The sequence below is a fragment of the Salmo trutta genome, chromosome 25, assembly GCF_901001165.1.
Source record: "Salmo trutta chromosome 25, fSalTru1.1, whole genome shotgun sequence".
Lineage (NCBI taxonomy): Eukaryota > Metazoa > Chordata > Actinopteri > Salmoniformes > Salmonidae > Salmo > Salmo trutta.
The window spans coordinates 32,477,107-32,498,071 of NC_042981.1; the positions used below are offsets into that span (position 1 = coordinate 32,477,107).

The 20,965-nt window shown below is 41.5% G+C and overlaps 1 protein-coding gene across 1 annotated transcript; it reads left to right on the plus strand.

Annotated features, from left to right (window-relative positions):
• The first annotated feature begins 102 nt into the window (after nt 1–102).
• LOC115162437 (probable histone deacetylase 1-B) lies at nt 103–18,805 on the plus strand. The gene is made up of 13 exons (XM_029713737.1): nt 103–257; nt 950–1,062; nt 1,192–1,309; nt 1,471–1,545; nt 8,296–8,434; nt 8,582–8,723; nt 11,370–11,462; nt 11,593–11,842; nt 12,013–12,121; nt 13,328–13,458; nt 17,494–17,682; nt 17,774–17,828; nt 17,921–18,805. The coding sequence occupies exons 1-13, from the start codon at nt 206–208 to the stop codon at nt 17,946–17,948; spliced, it is 1,494 nt and encodes a 497-aa protein (XP_029569597.1). The 5' UTR covers nt 103–205; the 3' UTR covers nt 17,949–18,805.
• The last annotated feature ends 2,160 nt before the right edge of the window (nt 18,806–20,965 follow it).

Consider the following 20,965-nt stretch of genomic DNA (forward strand, 5'->3'; position numbering starts at 1 on the left):
GGTAAAAGTTTTAAAAAATCCCAACCTGGAATCCAAAACAGTGCTTATTGTGGCGGGATCCGTTTGCAACGCCCCTCGACATTGTAAACTACTTCTTGATTGGTTCAAGTGACGTTCTACAAATTATCCGATTGTATCCATCCGTTTTCCGAAATACAGCTGCCGCTTTTCGCTAATTGTAGTCGGTGCTGTAAAATAAGGTAAAATGGCGCTGAGTTCTCAAGGAACAAAGAAAAAAGTTTGCTACTATTATGATGGTAAGTACTGATTTGCCTATACATTGATTAATTGTACAATGTGCTTTGTTAGAGTGGTGCAAATGGTTCAATTTGTGGTCAGATTAGCCAGCTAACGTTAGCAAACGTCTTCTAGCTCCGCTGTGCAAACGTGCAGATTCCCTTTGTGCAAGAGCGAGGCATTTTCAAATTCTGTAAGTTAAATTGATTGTTCAGAAAATGTTCAACAATGCTACATTATCATCCAATGTGTAGTAACGTCAGGTTACTTGTCCACGTCGTCGATTAGCTTGCTACCTAGTTAGCTTGGACAAAGGGAGAACGCATTGGCAGGACCCATTAGCTAGCTATGCAAGCATTGGAATCCACAAACCACTACGATAGCTAGCAACGTTAGCTACTATAAGCTAACGTTAACCTATTTCACTTCCTGGACGTATTAAACTTGCTACCATCATAGCGAGTCTCTATAAAAAAATGCACCCAGTTCCGTTGTATTGGCCAGATTGTTTGCACGTTAGTGGCCGTCCATTCTCTGCGGCTGTGCATATGTTGTGGTCGGAATTGTTACTATTAATCAACGCAAAAGTTTTATTGCAATGTTGCCTTAAAAGGGTTGCAATCTAACGTTAGCCAGACGAACAACAAGCTAGGATGATGCATTCATTGGATGTCTGCTGATGTTCACTATTTTCCCCTCTCTTCATTCAAAGGTGATGTTGGGAATTACTACTATGGCCAGGGCCACCCCATGAAGCCACACCGTATACGCATGACACACAACCTCTTGCTGAACTACGGTCTCTACAGAAAGATGGAGATATACGTATGTTGAAAACCTTGAAATGATTTGTAAGCGCAGCAGAAAGCCTGCAAGCTCAATAGTTCCCAATTGGAAATGTAGTGCCTGGTTTTTAATGTGTCAGTAATTGGTCTTCTCCATGTCTCTGTACAGCGACCTCACAAAGCCAATGGAGAGGAGATGACCAAGTACCACAGTGATGACTACATCAAGTTCCTGCGTTCCATTCGTCCAGACAACATGTCAGAGTACAGCAAACAGATGCAGAGATGTGAGTTTGGGGCAGAGATGTCATGTCTCAATATACCTATACGTTTTAGATGTAGCCCATGAAAAGTCACACATTATTTGGGAAAGGCGTCTAGTAAAGCTTTGTTGTTTTTGCTGCTGTCGTGGATTGTAATTAACACATTTTCTGCAATTCCCACACAGTTAACGTTGGAGAGGATTGCCCTGTGTTTGATGGCCTGTTTGAGTTCTGCCAGCTCTCAACAGGAGGCTCTGTTGGTAAGTTAATCTGTCATATTCACGTGTAGCGGGGTTTCTGTTAGCCGCAAGTACCGGCTTTTGGCCAACAAAAGAAATGAAATGCCGATTTTTAAATAATACTGCCTGCCAAAAAATATCCCATTGCAAAATAATGCTTTTAATCATTGATGGAAATGCATATGACCATTTGCTTATCGTTCTATAGGTTAATATGCGTACTTAAGTGCAATTAAATTGGCGGGTGTATTTTTGTTAGTCATCATGTGTCTTTTATTTCTCTATCACAGGTGCACAGCATTCAGAGCCTTTCTGCTGCAGCTCCTCAGCCACTTACTGCTGGACTTAAACATGCTTTTTATAAACTCATTCATTGCGCAACAATTATAAATGCAATCGCATGTTAACAGTTTGTGCATGATTTAAAAGGGCTATTTATTTTATTTCTCACCTGGTAATTGAAGCAGGCCTCCCATTCAAGTGCAGGCAACAGGATATCACCAGGTCACCCACCACTTTACAATGTGAGCTGGAGGCAGTATGCGTTTTAAAAACATACTTAATTGTTTGAAACCTAAATGTTTTATTTCATATTATGAGGCATGTCATACCTTGTTTCAAAGTAGCCAGAATCTGACCATGACAACACGGAGGCAATTATTTTCTAAACGCGTCATAGATGGTGTGGGTTTCAAGTCAGGGGAAGCTTCCAGTTTATCCTACGAACCCGTACCGATCTGTGTCTGTGCCTGTTATGATTTTCATATGCACATTTTCGTGGAACTCATTTCAATAACGAATTTTGTTTCTCAAAAGCATTGTCACGTGGTTAATCAGGAAAGTCAGAATTAAAATGCTAAAATTTGACAAGTATCAATTAAACTAATGCGAGATCACCAGCATCTGCCATATGGACACATTGATACACTGTGATCCATTGGTGGCTAAAGAAAGGAGCGTGTTGAACTAGTGATGCACCGATATGACATTTTCCTTGCCAAAAAACCTGATACTGATAACCAGTATTTACAATTTTAGAGGCCTTTTAAGCATTCTAGTACAGTTAAATAGTTAACACACACGGGCGCAGCGGTTTACGGTACTGCATCTCAGTGCAAGAGCCGTCACTACAGTCCCTGGTTCGAATCCAGGCAGTATCACATCCGGCCGTGATTGGGAGTCGCATAGGGCAGCACACAATTGGCCCAGCGTCGTCCGGGGTAGGCCGTCATTGTAAATAAGAATTTGTTCTTAACTGACTTGCCAAGTTAAAGGTTACACATGCACCACACTGACCAAAAATATATTTTGTTGGCATTTACGTGTGTCCCCATTACCTGTAAAACATAATCAAAACCTATTTCTTTCACTTACTTGCTGTGTTTCTTTCTCAACCAGGATTTCTATGGAACACAGCTTGGGTCTTTGCGTGTCAAAAAAGATAGCATTTGGCCAATCAGGACCTGAATAGGACGTCACATTTTACGCATTCAATTTTTTTTTACGTAGCTATTACACATTGATTACTATCACTTGTATTACATATGTCACAACGATTCATCGATACGTATGCTATGATGTTGGTTAAGTTGTCTCGCGCACCTACAGTGCTGGTCATAAAAGCTAGCTAGCTCATGGACGCAAACACTGTTTCACTAGCTATAGTCAGCTAGCTAACATTATAGCTAGGTGTCATCTAAAATAACCCTAATTTATAAGACAGTTCTTATTTGATTGATGGTGGTCTGACCCATCTATGTGAAGCTAGCCACAATAGTGGACTTTGCGGTTAGCCTTCAAAATAAAAGTATGGCCTAATTCTATTTGTATTCATTTGCATCACTGTCAATGACACTTTTTTTTTAAGGCAAACCGCAAATTCCGCTATTGTGGCTATTTTCACAACACAACCTGGTCCGGTCGAGCCTCACTAGCCAGATGAACCTAGCTGGCTGCTTATAACGTTAGCTTTGGGCAACAGGGTTAAGTAGCTGGCTAGCTATTTATTTTCATGAACTGAAGTTCAATTTCAATAGGCCAACAACAATACTTACTCACAAGGATTCATAAGTCATTGCTAAGAATAATGAAAATGACTGCAGTTTCTACTGGTCATTGTTTTCAGGCTGGTTGTATTGGTGCTAGCTAGGTCAGAAGTTGAGGTCGAACAAAATATGCTTTATTACGTATGCGGTTTTGTAAACGCATCGTTCGTGGCCGGTGTTTGCAGACTTGCACAGCTTTGACAGTGCTACTGTATCTTTTTTTGACACGCAAAGATCCAAATGGCATTCCATAGTATGTACAGTGGGGAGAACAAGTATTTGATACACTGCTGATTTTGAAGGTTTTCCTACTTACAAAGCATGTAGAGGTCTGTCATTTTTACCATAGGTACACTTCAACTGTGAGACGGAATCTAAAACAAAAATCCAGAAAATCACATTTGTATGATTTTTAAGCAATTAATTTGCATTTTATTGCGTGACATAAGTATTTGATCACCTACCAACCAGTAAGAATTCCGGCTCTCACAGACCTGTTAGTTTTTCTATAAGAAGCCCTCCTGTTCTCCACACCTGTATTAACGGCACCTGTTTGAACTCGTTACCTGTATAAAAGACCTGTCCACACACTCAATCAAACAGACTCCAACCTCTCCACAATGACCAAGACCATAGAGCTGTGTAAGGACATCAGGGATAAAATTGTAGACCTGCCCAAGGCTGGGATGGGCTACAGGACAATAGGCAAGCAGCTTGGTGAGAAGGCAACAACTGTTGGCGCAATTATTAGAAAATGGAAGAAGTTCAAGATGACGGTCAATCACCCTCGGTCTGGGGCTCCATGCAAGATCTCACCTCGTGGGGCATCAATGATCATGAGGGATCAGAACTTCACGGCAGGACCTGGTCAATGACCTGAAGAGAGCTGGGACCACAGTCTCAAAGAAAACCATTAGTAACACACTACGCCGTCATGGATTAAAATTCTGCAGCGCACGCAAGGTCCCCCTGCTCAAGCCAGCGCATGTCCAGGCCCGTCTGAAGTTTGCCAATGACCATCTGGATGATCCAGAGGAGAAATGGGAGAAGGTCATGTGGTCTGATGAGACGACAAATAGAGCTTTTTGGTCTAAACTCCACTCGCCGTGTTTGGAGGAAGAAGGATGAGTACAACCCCAAGCACACCATCCCAACCGTGAAGCATGGAGGTGGAAACATCATTCTTTGGGGATGCTTTTCTGCAAAGGGGACAGGACGACTGCACCGTATTGAGGGGAGGATGGATGGGGCCATGTATCGCGAGATCTTGGCCAACAACCTCCTTCCCTCAGTAAGAGCATTGAAGATGGGTCGTGGCTGGGTCTTCCAGCATGACAACGACCCGAAACACACAGCCAGGGAAACTAAGGAGTGGCTCCGTAAGAAGCGTGGCCTAGCCAGTCTCCAGACCTGAACCCAATAGAATATATTTGGCGGGAACTGAAAGTCCGTATTGCCCAGCGACAGCCCCGAAACCTGAAGGATCTGGAGGTCTCTATGGAGAAATCCCTGCTGCAGTGTGTGCAAACCTGGTCAAGAACTACAGGAAACGTATGATCTCTGTAATTGCAAACAAAGGTTTCTGTACCAAATATTAAGTTCTGCTTTTCTGATGTATCAATTACTTATGTCATGCAATAAAATGCAAATTATTTACTTAAAAATCATACAATGTGATTTTCTGGATTTTTGTTTTAGATTGTCTCTCACACCTATGATAAAAAAAATTACAGACCTCTACATGCTTTGTAAGTAGGACAACCTGCAAAATCGGCAGTGTATCAAATACTTGTTCTCCCCACTGTATGTCGTGAAGCTCATAGCAGTGACGCTATTACTGTATAACTCCAGTAGGGCAACATCGGAAAAATAGCTCACTTGGTAGTGTTAACCAGTGCTCGACCAGTCGGCGAAAGCCAACATCGCCCACGACAGAGAACGGTTGATTGTCAAGGGCAATGAATTCCTTTATCTTGGCTTTAATTGATTTTGCCTTTGAATTGTCTCGCTGATATTTTGTTACTGTCAAATGACTGCTTGACTTGTTGACTGCTCGATCCACACAGCAGACGGCCGATACCAATGTTTTTAGCAAATATCGGCCAATTCCTATGTTCACCGATATATCGTGCATCCCTACGTTGAACTCCTAGCCTATAGGCCATTGAGGCGGTAGGCCTGTAACTTCCATTGCTTTTTCACCCTGAGGCTTAGTGATTATTGAGGGGGAGGTTGTTGGAAAGATTAAGTAACCTACTGTGAGGAACTTTTATTTAAAGAAAAAAAATGTCCTCACTGTCAACTGCGTTTTATTTTCAGCAAACTTAACGTGTAAATGTTTGTATGAACATAAGATTCAACAACTGAGACACAAACTGAACAAGTTTTACAGAAGTGGAATGTGTCGCTGAACAGAGGGGGGGGGGGTCAAAAGTAACAGTCAGCATCTGGTGTGGCCATCAGCTGCATTAAGTACTGCATTGCATCTCTTCCTCATGGACTGCACCAGATTTGGCTGTTCTTGCTGTGGGATATTACCCTACTTTTCCACCAAGACACCTGCAAGTTCCCAGACATTTCTGGGGGGAATGGCCCTAGCCCTCACCCTCCAATCCAACAGGTCCCAGACGGGCTCAATGGGATTGAGATCCGGGCTCTTCGCTGGCCATGGTAGAACACTGACATTCCTGTCTTGCAGGAAATCACGCACAGAACGAGCAGTATGGCTGGAGGGTCATGTCAGGATGAGCCTGCAGGAAGGGTACCACATGAGGGAGGAGGATGTCTTCCCTGTAACGCACAGCGTTGATTGCCTGCAATGACAACAAGCTCAGTCTGATGGTGCTGTGACACACTGCACCAGACCATGACGGACCCTCAACCTCCAAATCGATCCTGCTCCAGTACAGGCCTCGGTGTAACGCTTATTCTTTAGATGATAAACTTGAATCTGACCATCACCCCTGGTGAGACAAAACCACGACTCGTCAGTGAAGAACACTTTTTTTCCAGTCCTGACTGGTCCAGCGACGGTGGGTTTGCCTTACAACAGGCCTACAAGCCCTCAGTCCAGCCTCTCTCAGCCTATTGCGGACAGTCTGAGCACTGATGGAGGCATTGTGCGTTCCTGGTGTAACTTGGGCAGGTGTTGTTGCCATCCTGTACCTGTCCCACAGGTGTGATGTACCAATCCTGTGCAGGTGTTACACGTGGTCTACCACTGCGTGGATGATCAGCTATCCGTCCTGTCTCCCTGTAATGCTGTCTTAGGCGTCTCACAGTACGGACATTGCAATTTATTGCCCTGGCCACATCTGCAGTCCTCATTTCTCCTTGCAGCATGCCTATGGTATGTTCACGCAGATGAGCGGGGACCCTGGGCATCTTTCTTTTGGTGTTTTTCAGAGTCAGTAGAAAGGCCTCTTTAGTGTCCTAAAGCTTTCATAACTGCGACCTTAATTACCGTCTGTAAGCGGTTGGTGTCTTATTGACAGTTCCTGAAATGCATGTTCATTAATTGTTTATGGTTCATTGAACAAGCATGGGAAACAGTGTTTAAGCCCTTTACAATGAAGATCTGTGAAGTTATTAGAATTTTTACAAATTATCTTTGAAAGACAGGGTTCTGAAAGTTTTTTTCATATATATATCACACACACATTGTGAGGAAGAAAATGACTTAGAAGCTTCACTTATTAGTGGTGGATGTAGTAGTGAGTTAAAATAGACATCCCCAAATGGGCACTTTCCTACATTTCTGCGCAGCAGGCCAGGTACTTCTATGCGTACTCAACATTATCAAGACAGAAACCAGACACATACTCACTGCGCACATGGAGCACTCTAAACAAAAGACAATGAAAACATTGTCTTGTATAGATGATGGTTATGAAATGAACCAAAACTTGTTTCTCACTAGTTTTAATACAATGCAGTAACATAAATTAATGTCTCAACTTACTCAAGACACATTATCTTCACACATATTGTAGATGCTTTTCACCGACAGCCGCAACTCAAGAATCAGCTTGGCCTATTGCCACACTTGCCTATTCCTTCCTGATGCTGTCTGGTGAAGTATTTTAAATGATTTTATTTCTGTGTAGACAGGAGTAATTATGATTTTGCTAAGTTTATTTCAATGAACTTCCCTATTGGACCCACCGCTATGCCATTTCTCTCCTGTTCTATTGGTTTTCGTATCAACTGTCTTTCGTTGTCCAAATACCAAAGGCAGGGTTCTAGTCATTAGCAACCCATCCTAGCTGACGCATCTTTAGATTCACCCTCTTTCTAATTTTACGTATGGAGCTGCTCTCAGGTGAGGTGTTTTCCTGCCAATTGTATTTTGGCAAATGATTCAAAATGACATTTTTCTTGGCTGCTTCATTACAGGAGTTGCATCTTCTGTTAAGATGAATTACCATAATCTAATATGATTTGTCATTTTGAGCGCTGTGAGTGGACACCCTAATTGGTTACATATGGGTCTGATTTAAATTTCTCAAATGGCCGATTTAAAAAAAATATATATATTTTCCGGACACATTTTCCCAGTGGAAACCCTGATGTCTAGGCTACCCTGTTGGATGACACATTTTGCCTGGATAGTTGGAATATTTTTCTGGCTTACTTGTCCTCTTCCTGTAATTTACAATACACAGAATATAGCTGTAGTTTCATGTGCTCTAATTCTCCGATTGGCTTCTCTTCCCTGTGTTTTTAGCTGGAGCTGTGAAGCTAAACAAACAGCAGACAGACATTGCCATTAACTGGGCCGGAGGCCTCCATCACGCCAAGAAGTCTGAGGCGTCAGGTTTCTGCTATGTGAATGACATTGTGCTCGCCATTCTGGAGTTACTGAAGTGAGTCAAACAGGCCCACAGAACTTAATTAAGTTTACGTAGGAAATATTGTAGCCTACTGAATTAAATAGTAACTTGGGACCCCACAGGTACACCACATTTAGAAGTATCATTCATTCTGTTGACGCTGAATCTTCTCTCCCCCAGATACCACCAGAGAGTCCTGTACATAGACATTGATATCCACCATGGAGATGGAGTGGAGGAGGCGTTTTACACCACAGACAGGGTCATGACCGTGTCCTTCCACAAGTATGGAGAGTACTTCCCTGGCACCGGAGACCTGAGGGTGAGTTTGATATTTGATTTTTATTTTAATTTTTTTTAGTCCCCATTTGGCCTAATCTTCCAAGAGTCCTTAAACATTAAAATAAAATGTATAATACGAACACATTTTCACATATAACACACTATTAAACATGCATAATATACTAACATAATGACCCAATACTCAATATAATTTTTTTTTATTATAGTCCCACAACATTTATTTGTATTATATTTAAATGGCTTGTTTAGATTTATATATTGAAAGTTTTCTGGTTTGCTCAGTTAATTTATTCAATTTCTTTATTGCTCTATATTGAAATGTTATTTTGCCTTTTTCTCTTTTCTGTCTGGATAACGCATAATGGTGGACAATCTATTCCTAGTATTTACGGAATGTCTGTCTCTTAACTGAATACCGTTGTGAATAGAACTTGGCCGTTTTTAAATGATGTATTTTATGAAATAAAATAAGCATGTTTTTTCCTATTATTTTGTCGATTGATGACCAACCAAGAACATTGCATGACCGCAACAGAAGAACCATATCTCCACCTTAAAACAATCCTTGCTGCTTTGTTCTGTGCAATCTGCAGCCTCCTAACTTCACATGATGCTTTTCCCCAGACCACAGAACAGTAGTTTACCTGACTCTCAATTAATGCTTGTGTTATTTGTTTAAGAATTTTTCCAGGTAAATGTTTAGCTATCCTTCTGATTATGCATGCTGTCTTAATACATTTTTTACATAGATTAGTTATTTGAGACGACAATGATAAGCAGTTGTCAAGCTGCACTCCCAATAGTTTGGTTTCTGCCACTTCTTCAATTTGTACTCCTCCCATACTTAATGCTGTTTTGGCCTTTTCCTAGTGGAACAGAGCAACACAACTTTGGTTCTTTTGGTGTTTAAAACAAGTTTGTTCTGGCAAACCCACTCCCTGATATTCTCCTTGTAAAGCTTGCTGTACCTGTTGAACCGATTGTCTTTCTACATAAATAGTAGTATTATCTGCAAATATAGTTGCTTGAGTTTCAGCTAAGGCATAGGGAAGGTCGTTGGTATATATTAAATAAAGTGTCCCAAGGCAGCTGCCCTGCGGTATTCCACAGTTTAACACATGAGGGGTAGAAAATGAGCCATTGATATTGGTGGGCTGTTTCCTGTCAGTTAGATATGACTGTACCCAATTCAATGCTACCTCCTTAAAACCATAATGCATTCATTTTGTCAATTATTTCATGATCCACTAAATCAAATGCTGCACTGAAGTCTAAAAATAGTACACCCACAGACTTGCCATTATCCATAGCATTGAGCCACTGGTCAGTCATTTCAACCAATGCAGTGGTAGTGGAATGGTTTTTGCGATAAGCATGCTGATTGGCTGTAATCGGATCATTCTTTTCCATTTACTCCCATATTTGTCTACTCACAATACCCTCCAATATCTTACTGAGTGTAGGGAGTAGAATAATTGGTTGACTATTGGCAGGAGTAATGGGTTCTTTGCTGTCTTTCGGAATAGAACACAGTTCGCATACTTCCATACATTTGCAAACACCCTTTTCCAGTGACCAATTATATATGTATCTCAGTGGAACTGCAATCTGGGGAGCAGTATAGCGAAGGAAAAAAATTGTCCGTAAGACCATAACCTGTAGATTTACCATTGGGTAATGACTTCAATAGGTTTAACACATCCCCCACTGACACTGTTTGCAGACTAAAAGAGCAGATCTTGTTGCTGATATGATCATCAATCCATTGGACAATGGCTTGTTTGGAAGAATGTGTATGTTTACTTAGTTGCTCAGTAAATTAATTTTCTTTTGTAAAAAAAAATAATAATAATAATAAAAAAAATCTGCAAAATGATTGGCAATATCAACTGGTTTTATTATTATTCTCCCATCAACCTCCATACTAGATGGGTATGAGAGATGTACCAAGTAAGCCCTTAACTGTGTTCCGTACCTCTTTTTAGAGTAATTTTTACAATCAATATAAGCGTTGTTGTAAAGTTTTTTTTTTTTTCGATTCAACTGCATAATTACATAATGTAAATCAATTTCAAATTTTGACTTGGCTGCTAAGACTTTTGCCATATTTCTTTGAGAAAAAGCCTCACCCAGTTCATCAATCCATGGCGATGGACGAGCACCAACTGTACTCTTTCTTATAGGGGCATGATGGTCCATTACCTTAGTGAGCAAATCAGTAAAACATTCTGTAGCGTGATTTAGTTCATCCTCTAGATAAATCAGCTCCCAGGGTACAGCAGCCAAATCATTTAGAAATAGCTCATGATTAAATGTTTTAACATTTCTCTTTACCACAATCCTAGGGGGTTTCTTTGGAACCTTGGTGTTCATGATTATGGTCACACTATTATGGTCTGTCCAGCCCACTGGCATTGATCTGGCTTTTAAGCATTGCAATAGTATATTACAGATATTGGCAGGCATTGTTTATTAAATGACATCCAAAGGTTAAGTTGAATTCCAACTTCATGGCCTGTTGCTTGTAGTTTCCTATTTGCTTTATTGGTCGACTTTGGTCTCCTCCCCCCTGTAACCGCAGGTTGTTGCTGTAAAATATGATCTCATTCATCTGGGTCAATTAACAACTGTCCACATTTGTAGTTGACTGTTATTTCTCCTCAAGGATATTGGTGCCGGGAAGGGAAAGTACTATGCTGTGAATTACCCTCTGAGAGATGGTATAGACGACGAGTCTTACGAAGCCATATTCAAACCTGTAAGTCTTACATTTTTTTTTTGTCTTTAATGTTTCATCTTTCCTCCCTGTAACTCAAATAGACCGATGTGTAGATAGACCCTGTTTCCATTTAGCCAACCATATCTTGTAATTTTATATCTGTGTGTAGATCATGGCTAAGGTGATGGAGATGTACCAGCCTAGTGCAGTGGTTCTACAGTGTGGAGCCGACTCCCTCTCAGGAGACAGGCTTGGCTGCTTTAACCTCACCATCAAAGGCCATGCTAAGTGTGTGGAGTACATGAAGAGCTTCAACCTGCCCCTGCTGATGCTGGGTGGTGGAGGCTACACCATCCGCAACGTGGCCCGCTGCTGGACCTACGAGACAGCCGTGGCCCTGGACAGCTCCATACCCAATGGTTAGCTCTCCTGCTGCACCATTTTATTTGTGTACTTTTACTTTCTAGTGTTACTATCTCTTAGTTGTTTATGATGGGTCAGAGGGGCATGAGTGTTTTAGGGATAGGTTCCACTAACGCAGACATGTCACTGCCCACCGTGTTGATAACACATTCGTGTTTCTCCACAGAGCTTCCATACAATGATTACTTTGAGTACTTTGGGCCGGACTTCAAACTGCACATCAGCCCCTCTAACATGACCAACCAGAACACCAACGACTACCTGGAGAAGATCAAGTGAGTCCTTGACCAGACCATTTACTGTCCTCTTTAGTCCTACTGTACATAATTAGATTTTTTTTCCCTGTCATACTGTATTAGTCATGATGAAGTAATGTCTCTAGATTTGGTTCATAGTATAGATAGATATAAGCTACACTACATGGCCAATCTCGACAAACCATTTCTTTGTAGACCTCGCTTTGTGCACAGGGGCATTGTCGTGCTGAAACGGGAAAGGGCCTTCCTCAAACTGTTGCCACAAAGTTGGAAGCATAGAATCGTCTAGAATGTCATTGTATGCTTTAGTGTTAAGATTTCCCTTCACTGGAACTAAGGGGCCTAGCCCAAACCATGAAAAACAGTCCCAGACCATTATTCCTCCTCCACCAAACTTTACAGTTGGCACTATGAATTGGGGCAGGTAGTGTTCTCCTGGCATCTGCCAAACACAGATTCGTCCTTCGGATTGCCAGATGAAGCGGGATTCATCACTCCAGAGAACGTGTTTCCACTGCTCCAGAGTCCAATGGCAGTGAGCTTTACACCACTCCAGATGACGCTTGGCATTGTGCATGGTGATCTTAAGTTTGGGTGTAGCTGCTCGGCCATGGAAACCCATTTCATGAAGCTCGCAACGAACTGTTCTTGTGCTGATGATGCTTCCAGAGACAGTTTGGACCTCGGTAGTGAGTGTTGCATTTGAGGACAGATTTTTACACGCTTCAGGACTCTGGTCCGGTTCTGTGAGCTTGTGTGGCCTACCACTTCGACTGAGCCGTTGTTGTTCCAAGACATTTCCACTTCACAATAACGACACTTACAGTTGCCCCGGGCAGCACTAGCGGGGCAGAAATTTAACAAACTGACTCGTTGGGGACGTGGCATCCTATGATGGTGCCACGTTGAATGTCACTGAGCTTTTCAGGAAGGCCATTCTACTGTCAATGTTTGTCTATGAAGATTGCATGGCTGTGTTCTTGATTTTATACACCTGTCAGCAAGGGGTGTGGCTGAAATAGCCGAATCCACTAATTTGAAGAGATGTCCACATACTTTTGGTCGTGTAGTTATTTATGTTAATCAGGTAATTTCGCTTAACAAAGGTCATATTACTGCACATGTTATACATGTGATCCTTGATGTGTCATATGAGTGCATTTTTGGCACTATTATAATTGTTGTCAGTTTAGTTTAATGTCACCTGTATGTGTGTCCCTTCAGGCAGCGTCTGTTTGAGAACCTGCGCATGCTGCCCCATGCCCCGGGCGTTCAGATGCAGGCCATCCCAGAAGACGCTGTGCAGGAGGACAGTGGAGACGAGGAGGAGGAAGACCCTAACAAACGCATCTCCAGTAAGTTATTTGTATTGAGATATGATTCATAGCTAACACATCTTGACTAAGTACTTTGCCCAGTTTGCAAATACACCAAACAAAAATGTAAACGCAAGTAACAATTTCAAAGATTTTACTGAGTTACAGTTGAAAGAAGGAAATCCATCAATTGAAATAAATGCATTAGGCTCTAATTTATGGATTTCACATGACTGGGAATATGGATTTGCATCTGGTCACAGATATCCTGTTTCTTAAAAAGGTAGAGGCGTGGATCAGAGAACCAGTCAGTATCTGGTGTGCACTTTCTTCTATGGTTAGATGTGCAATATAAGATTTTACAAATGTGCAATATAGTTATTTGTCATGTATCATTCCGGTGCTAACCTGCCGAAGGTGTTATTTTCTTTTTAAAACCAATATGATTGAGTTATCACCAAGCATGGTTGTCATGTGCAAAGGGTTGTTTTCCCAACACTCTGCATTAGCTATAATTTAATTGCACTATAGACAGGTTAAGCAAAGCTTCTATTTAATTGAGATATTTCAAGTGTCTTCAAGCATTTCTAAATCAAGCCTGTGTTTTATGAACTGATTCTGGAGTTTCAGGGATGTGAACATTGTTTACTGATTCTGGAGTTTCAGGGATGTGAATGCGGTGTGAAAAATCTCCTTCACATAGAGTTGATCAGGCTGTTGATTGTGGCCTATGGAATGTTGTCCCATGCCAGTGAAATAGCAGGGCGCCAAATTCAAAACAACATATCATTCAAATTTCTCAAACATACAACTATTATATCCCATTTTTAAAGATAAGATTCTCGTTAATCCAACAACATTGTTCGATTTCAAAAAGGCTTTACGGGAAAGCATAGCATTAGATTATGTTAGGACATCACCTTGACAAGAAAAACCACACAGCCATTTTCCAAGCAAGGAGAGGCGTCACAAAAACCAGAAATACAGCTAAAATTAATCACTAACCTTTGATCTTCATCAGATGGCACTCATAGGACTTCATGTTACACAACACGTATGTTTTGCTCGATAAAGTTCATATTTATATCCAAAAAACCCATTTTACATTGGCGTGTAATGTTCAGAAATGTTTTGCCTCCCAAAACTTCCGGTGAATGAGCACATCAATTTACAGAAATACTCATCATAAACGTTGATAAAATATGAAACTGTTATTCAAAGAATTTTAGATACACCTCTCCTTAATGCAACCGCTGTGTCAGATTTTTAACAAACTTTACAGTGAAAGCACACTTTGCAATCTGAGTAAAGCGTTCAGACACGAAACCAAACCCGCCATTTTGTGGAGTCAATAAAACTCAGAAATAATATTATAAATATTCACTTACCTTTGATCATCAGAATGCACTCCCAGGAATTCCCAGGTCCACAAATGTTTGTTTTGTTCGATAACCTCTTGAGCGTCTCGTCCCGTAAGCGGGATCAACATCCAGCGAAAAACTCCTAGCGACATTAGCATAACGAAATTTAATATATATATTTTTTCAAATATAGGACTGTCTCATATCGTTATATAGATACACCTCTCCTGAATCGACCCACGTCGTCCGATTTCAAAAAGGTTTTACAGGAAAAGCAAAACATTAGATTATGTTAGAGGAGTACATGGTAAAAGTAGCAACAGCCATTTTTCGACCAACCACATGATTCACAAATAACCAAAAAACAGCTAAATGCAGCACTAACCTTTTACAAACTTCATCAGATGACACACCTAGGACATCATGTTACACAATGCATGCATTCTTTTGTTCAATAAAGTTCATATTTATATATAAAAACAGCATTTTACATCGGCACCTGACGTTGACTATTTTCCCTCAAATGCATCCCGGGAAACAGTGCTACAATTTACTCAATTACTATTCGAAAACATTTTTAAAATGTAATATTGTCATTCTAAGATTTATAGATGAATATCTCTTGAAAGCACCTGTCATACCAGATTTAAAAATAACTTTACTGGGTAATCACACTTTGCGATAAAAGGGGATGCGATACTCAGAAAATTAGCTAGTAAACCCAGCTCGGCGCCATCTTGGAACAATCGCATATCACATCTAATCTTGTATACTATTGTCAACAATCCCTTACCTTTAGTTGTCTTCATCAGAAAGCACTTCCAGTAATCCCAGGTCCACAACAAATGTATTTTCGGTCGAAAAGTCCATCCTTTATGTTCCATTAGCTTGCTGTTGTTAGCGCGTCTGAAGGCTGTATCCAAATGCTCCGTCGGGCGCGGGACAGCGGTTTCGAAAAATAACATTTTTTTTTCCCCCATTTAGGTTCGTTGAAACATGTCAAACGTTGTATAACAAATCTTCAGGGCCTGTTTCAACAAGAGAGCCAATAAGATTCGAGGGGGACGATTGTATTGTGTTTCAAAAGGTTTCGAAAGGAGGGGGTAGACGGGGCCGCCGACGTCATAATGGTGTTGGCCCTCCTGTGACCAATTTCCACAGCGTCTCATTCATTCAGTTTCGACAGTAGAAGGCTCAAAACACTTTGTAAAGACTGGGGACATCTAGTGGAAGCAATAGAAAGTGCTCAATGAACAATAGCTCACGGTGTGATTAATAGGCAAAGATGTGAAGTTGAGTCCACAATTCAGAATTCCACTTCCTGTTTCAATCGGTCTCGGGGTTTTGACTGCCATATGAGTTCTGTTATACTCAGACACCATTCAAAAAGTTTTAGAAACTTTAGGGTGTTTTCTATCCACAGGTATTAATTATATGCATATCCTAGCTTCTGAGTTTGATTAGTAGGCCGTTGAAAATGGGCACAATTGTTTTTCAAAATGCGCTGTGGCGCCCCCTATCCTTAGGTAACGTCAAGAGGATAAAGTCCATCATTTATGTCCAAATACCACCTCTTTGTTCGCGCGTTCAGTCCACTACTCCAAATGCAGGAAGCGTGCAAAAATGTCACGATGAAAAGTCAAAGTTCTATTTACGTTTGTAGAAATGCCAAATGATGTATAGCGTCAATCTTTAGGATGTTTTTAACAAATCTTCAGTAATATTCCAACCGGACAATTCCAATGTCTTCAGAAAGGGAACACAGCTCACACTCACGTGAGCACGCACCTCTGAGCTCGTGTCATTTCCTCACTCATCTGACTCCAGGCCCCCTCGTTCGCTCAATATTCACAGTAAAAGCCTGAAACAATGTTCTAAAGACTGTTGACATCTAGTGGAAGCCTTAGGAAGTGCAAAATGAACCCTAAGTCACTGTATAGGCAATCACTTGAAAAAACTACAACCCTCAGATTTCCCACTTCCTGGTTGGATTTTTCTCAGGTTTTTGCCTGCCATATGAGTTCTGTTATACTCAGACATCATTCAAACAGTTTTAGAAACTTCTGAGTTTTCTATCCAAATCTACATGCCGACATCGGCAAACCGCTCGCCCACATGACACCATACCGCTCACCCACACGTCTGGGGGGGGGGGGGGGGTCCTGGGCTGACATGATTACATGTGGTGAGGCCAGTTGGACGTACTACCAAATTCTCTAAAAACGACGTTAGAGGCGGCTTAGTAGAGAAATGAACATTCCATTCTCTGGCAAAGTCTTGTGGACATTCCTGCCATCAGCATGCCTGTTGCATGCACCCTCAACTTGACATCTGTGTCATTGTTGACTCAATTGCTCGTTTTAGTGGGGCCTTGTCCCCAGCACAAGGTGCACCTGTGTGAGGATCATGCTGTTTAATCAGCTTGACATGCCACATGTGTCAGGTGGAGGCATTATCTTGGCAAAGGAGAAATGCTCACTAACAGGGAAGGGAGAAATGCATTTGTGCACAATCTATGAGAAATACGCTTTTTGTGCGTATGGAAAATGTGATTATTTTATTTCATCATGAAACATGGGACAAACACATTCCATGTTATGTTTATATTTTTTGGTGAGTATCATATGTGATCTGCCCGGCGTATGCAGGTGGTGTGTGAGTTAATGTCACACACACAGAGATGCTTATACTCCTGTCTTCTGCTCTTGTTCAGTCCGTGCCCACGATAAGAGGATAGCATGCGACGAGGAGTTCTCTGACTCTGAGGACGAGGCTGAGGGTCAAGGGGGCGGACGCAGAAATGCAGCCAGCTTCAAGAAGGCCAAGAGAACCAAGACTGAGGAAGACAAAGAGGGTGAGGAGAAGAAAGCAGGTGATGAAAAGAAAGCTGATGAGAAGAAAGGTATCACAATCATTACTTCGTTCTATATCAGACATACCACGTCCCATTGAACGTGTGAGGATGATTATTTGTTGCGTCTTTGTTATTATAGACGTAAAAGAAGAAAAGGTGCCAGATGAGGAGAAAATGGACACCTCCACAAAGGGGTGAGAAAACATTTTAAACTTGTCGTATCAGATAGTCATCATTAAATAAGTTTGTAAAAAGTCTAAAGTCATTTTCCCTGTTTATCCAACAGGCCAAAAGAGGAGTCCAAGACACCGTGAGGAGCTCCTAGCTCTCTTTAAAGCGATCGTACCGGTTCTGTTTTTCAGAGCAGTTACCTTTACTGGCTGCTACAAAGAATATCCCTGAAGGACTATACATTTTAATGACACATCCTGCTCCTTCAAGTTGGAATGGGCTAAATGTCTTTTCTAGAACATATAAATGTTTCTGGTCAAGGACTGAAATTCAAATGGAGTGATTTTATTTGTAAGTACTGTTTTCTGTATGCTTAGGCCCATTTTGTTTAGAATCTTTTTATCCTATGAAAACGGCTTCTCCTTACTCAAAAATGTCTGTAGTCTATATTAAAGGCCTAGCACGAAGTATTATGCTTTTATATCTTTTGGATTTAATTTATTTAATCCACTCGTGTATTTAGTCCCACTGTCATGTGCCTTCGGAAATGTAGTTGAAACATGACAATTAGGTCCCCTTCTCGAAGATGTATTAATTCTGTATTACCCAGATTAACAATATAGAATACTGCTCCTACAGTGTGTGATAAAACAAAACAATTGTGAAGGACTTCCATCCATGTATTGTAGTTTGGTATTTTCAGAGGTTATTGTTTAGTACCAATGACTGTTTATGACCCATATCATCCCTGCATTTCAATGAAAACAGCGTTCCTAGGTTTTTCACTTGGAACGGGATGTTGAAAGGTATTTTGGTAATGCCACAACACTTTAGTAAAGTTAGCTAGGCAAAAAATGACAAATGAAAATGTGTGGATACGTGATTTTATTCTGCAAAAATGAAATGGATCCCCCCTGCGGCTTGCGAACTTCATACAAATATGAAGGACCACACAATCTTTGACTACTTTTAGAAACCAATAAAAACAATGCTATGAAAATGTACTAGTCTTATTCATCTACAGACATACTTTAATGTCATATTGTTAATTCAAAAACATCTTCAGGTGCAGTTTGCTAGTTATCAGCATGGCTGTTGCTCATTTTACATGGCAGAGAAGTTTAAGTTAGCATACTCTATATGGACAGTGCTTTTGGAAAGTATTCAGGCCCGTTCACTTTTTGATACATTTAAAGCCTTATTCTAAAATAAATTAAATAGTTTTCCTCAAACACAATACCGCATAATGACAACTGATTTTCAGAATTTCATTTAATTATATTTACATAAGTATTCAGACCCTTTGCTATGAGACTTGAAATTGAGCTCAGGTGAGCTCCCTGTTTCCATTGATCATCCTTGAGATGTTTCTACAGCGTGATTGGAGTCCACCTGTGGTAAATTCAATTGATTGGACATGATTTGGAAAGGCACACACCTGTCTATTGTGGATTGTGTCGAGGCACAGATCTGGGGGAAGGGTACCAAAAAATGTCTGCAGCATTTAAGGTCCCCAAGACCAGTGGCCTCCATTCTTAAATGGAAGGTTGGAACCACCAAGACACCTAGAGCTGGCCAAACTGAGCAATCGGGGGAGAAGGGCCTTGGTCAGAGAGATGAACAATTAACCCGGTGGTCATTCTGACAGAGCTCTAGAGTTCCTCTGTGGAGATGGGAGAACCTTCCAGAAGGACAACCACCTCTGCAGCACTCCACCAATTAGGCCTTCATGGTAGAGTGACCAGAAGGAAGGCACTCCTCAATAAAAGGCACATGACAGCCAGCTTGGAGTTTGGCTAAAGGACTCTCGGACCATGAGAGGAAAGATTCTCTGGCCTGATGAAACCAAGGGTGAACTCTTTGGCCTGAATGCCAAGAGTCACATCTGGAGGAAACCAGGCACCGCTCATCACCTGGCCAATACCATCTTTACGGTGAAGCGTGGTGGTGGCAGCATCATGCTGTGGGGATGTTTTTCAGGGACTGGGTGACTAGAAAGGTTTGAGGGGGAAGATGAACGGAGCAAAGTAAAATACCCTTGATGAAAACCTGCTCAGGACCTCCGACTGGGGGCAAAGGTTCACTTTCCAACAGGACAAGGACCCTAAGCACACAGTAAAGACAACACAGGAGTGGCTTCGGGACAAGTCTCTGAATGTCCTTGTGGCCCAGCCAGAGCCCGGACTTGAACCCGATCAAACATCTCTGGAGAGACCTGAAAATAGCTGTGGAGCTACGTTCCCCATCAAACTACAGAGAAGAATGGGAGAAACTCCCCAAATACAGGTGAGCCAAACCTGTAGCGCCATACCCAAGAAGACTCGAAGCTGTAATCACTGCCAAAGATGTTTCAAAAAAGAACTGCGTAAAGGGTCTGAAAATGTGATGTCAGTTTTATTTTTAAATGTGTAAAACTTTTTAACCTGTTTTTGCTTTGTCATTATGGGATATTGTGTGTAGACTGAGGGGGGGGAATAAAAAATAAAACATTTATGATAAGGCTAATGTAACAATGTGGAAAAAGTGAAGGGGTCTGAACACTTTCCGAATGCACTGTGGACACCTTCAAATTAGTGGATTCGTTTATTTCAGCCACACCCGTGAAGAACACAGCCATGCAATGTCCATAGACAAACATTGTCAGTAGAATGGCCTTACTGAAGAGCCCTGACTTTCAACGTGGCACCGTCATAGGATGCCACCTTTCCAACAAGTCAGTTTGTCAAATTTCTGCCCTGCTAGAGCTTCCCTGGTCAACTAAGTGCTGTTAATGTGAAGTGGAAATGTCTAGGACAGTGGTTCCATCCTTTTTTCGGTTACTCTACCACCAACTTAATTTTGCCCTGCCTGGAGTACCCCTAAAGTACCCACTCATTTAACCAGCAGACCTATGGTGTAATGAGTCTTCTCAAGTACCCCCTGTGGAATTACCAAGTACCCCTTGGGGTCGTGGTACCCCTTGTTGGAAACCACTGGTCTAGGACCAACAACGGCTCGGCCGTGAAGTGGTAGGCCATATCAGTTAACAGAACAGGACCGCCGAGTGCTGAAATGCGTAAAAGTCGTCTGTCCCGGTTGCAACACTCACTACCGAGGTCCAAACTGCCCCTGGAAGCAACGTCGGCACCAGAACTGTTCATCTGGAGCTTCATGAAATGGG